The sequence below is a fragment of the Gossypium arboreum genome, chromosome 10, assembly GCF_025698485.1.
Source record: "Gossypium arboreum isolate Shixiya-1 chromosome 10, ASM2569848v2, whole genome shotgun sequence".
In the NCBI taxonomy this organism is placed as follows: domain Eukaryota; kingdom Viridiplantae; phylum Streptophyta; class Magnoliopsida; order Malvales; family Malvaceae; genus Gossypium; species Gossypium arboreum.
The window spans coordinates 51,690,015-51,692,202 of record NC_069079.1 but is presented as its reverse complement, the minus strand read 5'-3'; the positions used below and the strand labels follow the sequence as shown (position 1 = coordinate 51,692,202).

The window sequence follows — 2,188 nt, the reverse complement described above, 5'->3', positions numbered from 1 at the left end:
GGTTTCTGCTTTTTGACTTTCATCTTTATATATATCTACAATTATTTAAGCAATGTTTACGTACAAAGAAAACTAGATTGTAAAGTACAATTTTATTTGCATTGGATAATATATCCATCTTACAATGTGCTTAATTTTGATACGCATTCATGCACTATAAGATAACACTAATTTATATTTCAACAATGACATTACCACAAGTTTTCTGAACAAAGGAAAAACGACTTTACGATGGCAAATCAGCAAACAAATTAATCCTTAATATAACATTTCATTAAACAAAAAAGAAAACAAAAATCATAAACAGGAAGCTGGATATTTGGAGTGAAATGATTAGGACTTTTAAGTACTTTGAGATATTGTTCACGCATGTGTATTACTAGTGCCCACCTCCACCACCAGCACCAAAGCCAGCTCCGCCGCCAAAGCCAGCACCCCCACCTCCACCTCCACCGAAGCCACCCCCACCCCCTCCACCTGCACCCCCACCAGCCCCAAGTCCTCCACCTTTGCCAAATCCACCACCAACTCCAAATCCTCCCCCAACTCCACCACCACCACCAAATCCTCCTCCACCTCCAAAACCTCCACCAGCACCACCAACTCCACCAAGCCCTCCTCCAGCTCCTCCTCCAGCACCACCACCTCCACCGAGCCCTACTCCACCTCCACCACCTGCACCACCACCTAATTCGCCTCCACCTCCCAGCCCATGGCCACCACCTAGTCCTCCACCCCCTCCTAGTCCACCTCCTGCACCTCCACCAAGCCCATGGCCCCCACCGAGTCCTCCACCACCACCCAATCCACCTCCTGCACCCCCACCCAGCCCATGGCCACCGCCAAGTCCTCCACCACCACCCACTCCACCTCCTGCACCTCCACCCAGCCCATGGCCACTGCCAAGTCCACCACCACCCAATCCACCTCCTGCACCTCCTCCCAGCCCATGGCCACCGCCAAGTCCTCCACCACCACCCAATCTACCTTCTGCACCTCCACCCAGCCCATGGCCACCGCCAAGTCCCCCACCACCGCCCAATCCACCTCCTGCTCCTCCAAGCTTGTGACCACCACCCAATCCACCACCTGCACCCCCAACAACACCAACACCACCTCCACCACCTAATCCTCCTCCCGCACCACCACCCAGGCCTCCACCAACTCCACCACCAGCACCTCCACCAAGACCACCTCCACCACCTAATCCTCCTCCCGCACCACCACCTAGGCCTCCACCACCCCCAAGACCTCCTCCACCACCTAATCCTCCTCCACCACCGCCACCTAGCCCTCCACCACCACCAAAGCCTCCACCAGCACCCCCACCTAAACCACCTCCTCCACCAATACCTCCACCACCACCAAAACCACCACCTAGACCACCACCAATGCCATGCCTAAAACCCTTCTTATATATCCCACGTCCTAGACCTCCTCCCTTGGCTTTGAACAAAAATGGACGATGTATCAAACGCTTTTTATCATCAACTCCACTAACCCCATGATCAGCCACCCCAAAACTACCCACAACAAGAATGCACAACACAGCAATCAAAACAAAGCGGTTCAAAACACCCATTGCTACCTAAAAACCTTAACCAAAACTCAGCTCACACGACGCAGTACTACAATAAGTGAGCAATATATATATATATAGCAGTAAGCCAGAGTTAGCCATTATAAAAATAAAACCCAACTGTCACGCGTGGATGAGTAAATGAGGCTCATCTGCCAATGTACAAGCAATTTATTCGTCCAACTGTCCCTTCCGAACTAATCACAAATGCACTCACCCTTGCATTGGATTTGGGTTTTGACTTCTCTTTTAGCTCATATTCTTTTACTTCTTTATATTTCTTATCCTAGATTGACTCAACTTGTTTAAAATTTGGCTACTTTTAAGAGAGCAAGTTGGAATTCCAGAGAGGTTTAGAAGTTCAAACTCTAACTGTGATTCCATTAATGGGGTTCTTTTTTATGCCATTAATGAATCTGCAGACAAAGTTTCTAACAATGTGTCTCCGCCAGCAATGTTTAGCTGGTCTGGCGAGACTTGATCGTTGCAATTTGATGATATGCTTTGTGTTTGTCTTTTGTTTTTTCTCCATTCTTTTGTTAATCATCATTTTGATGTGAGTTTATTTGGTCATAATGAAGAGAATAATAAACGAAACCTTCATATAAG

The 2,188-nt window shown here is 48.1% G+C and overlaps 1 protein-coding gene across 1 annotated transcript; it reads right to left on the bottom strand.

Moving 5' to 3' along the window:
• Positions 1 to 379: 379 nt before the first annotated feature.
• Positions 380 to 1,582, bottom strand: LOC108487861 (glycine-rich cell wall structural protein-like). The gene has a single exon (XM_017792200.2). It carries the CDS (start codon positions 1,580 to 1,582, stop codon positions 380 to 382), a length of 1,203 nt encoding a protein of 400 aa, XP_017647689.2.
• Between the last annotated feature and the right edge of the window lie 606 nt (positions 1,583 to 2,188).

Bases quoted from the DNA above. Each gene is read 5' to 3' on its own strand.
- LOC108487861 (XM_017792200.2), bottom strand. From the start codon at position 1,582: ATGGGTGTTTTGAACCGCTTTGTTTTGATTGCTGTGTTGTGCATTCTT.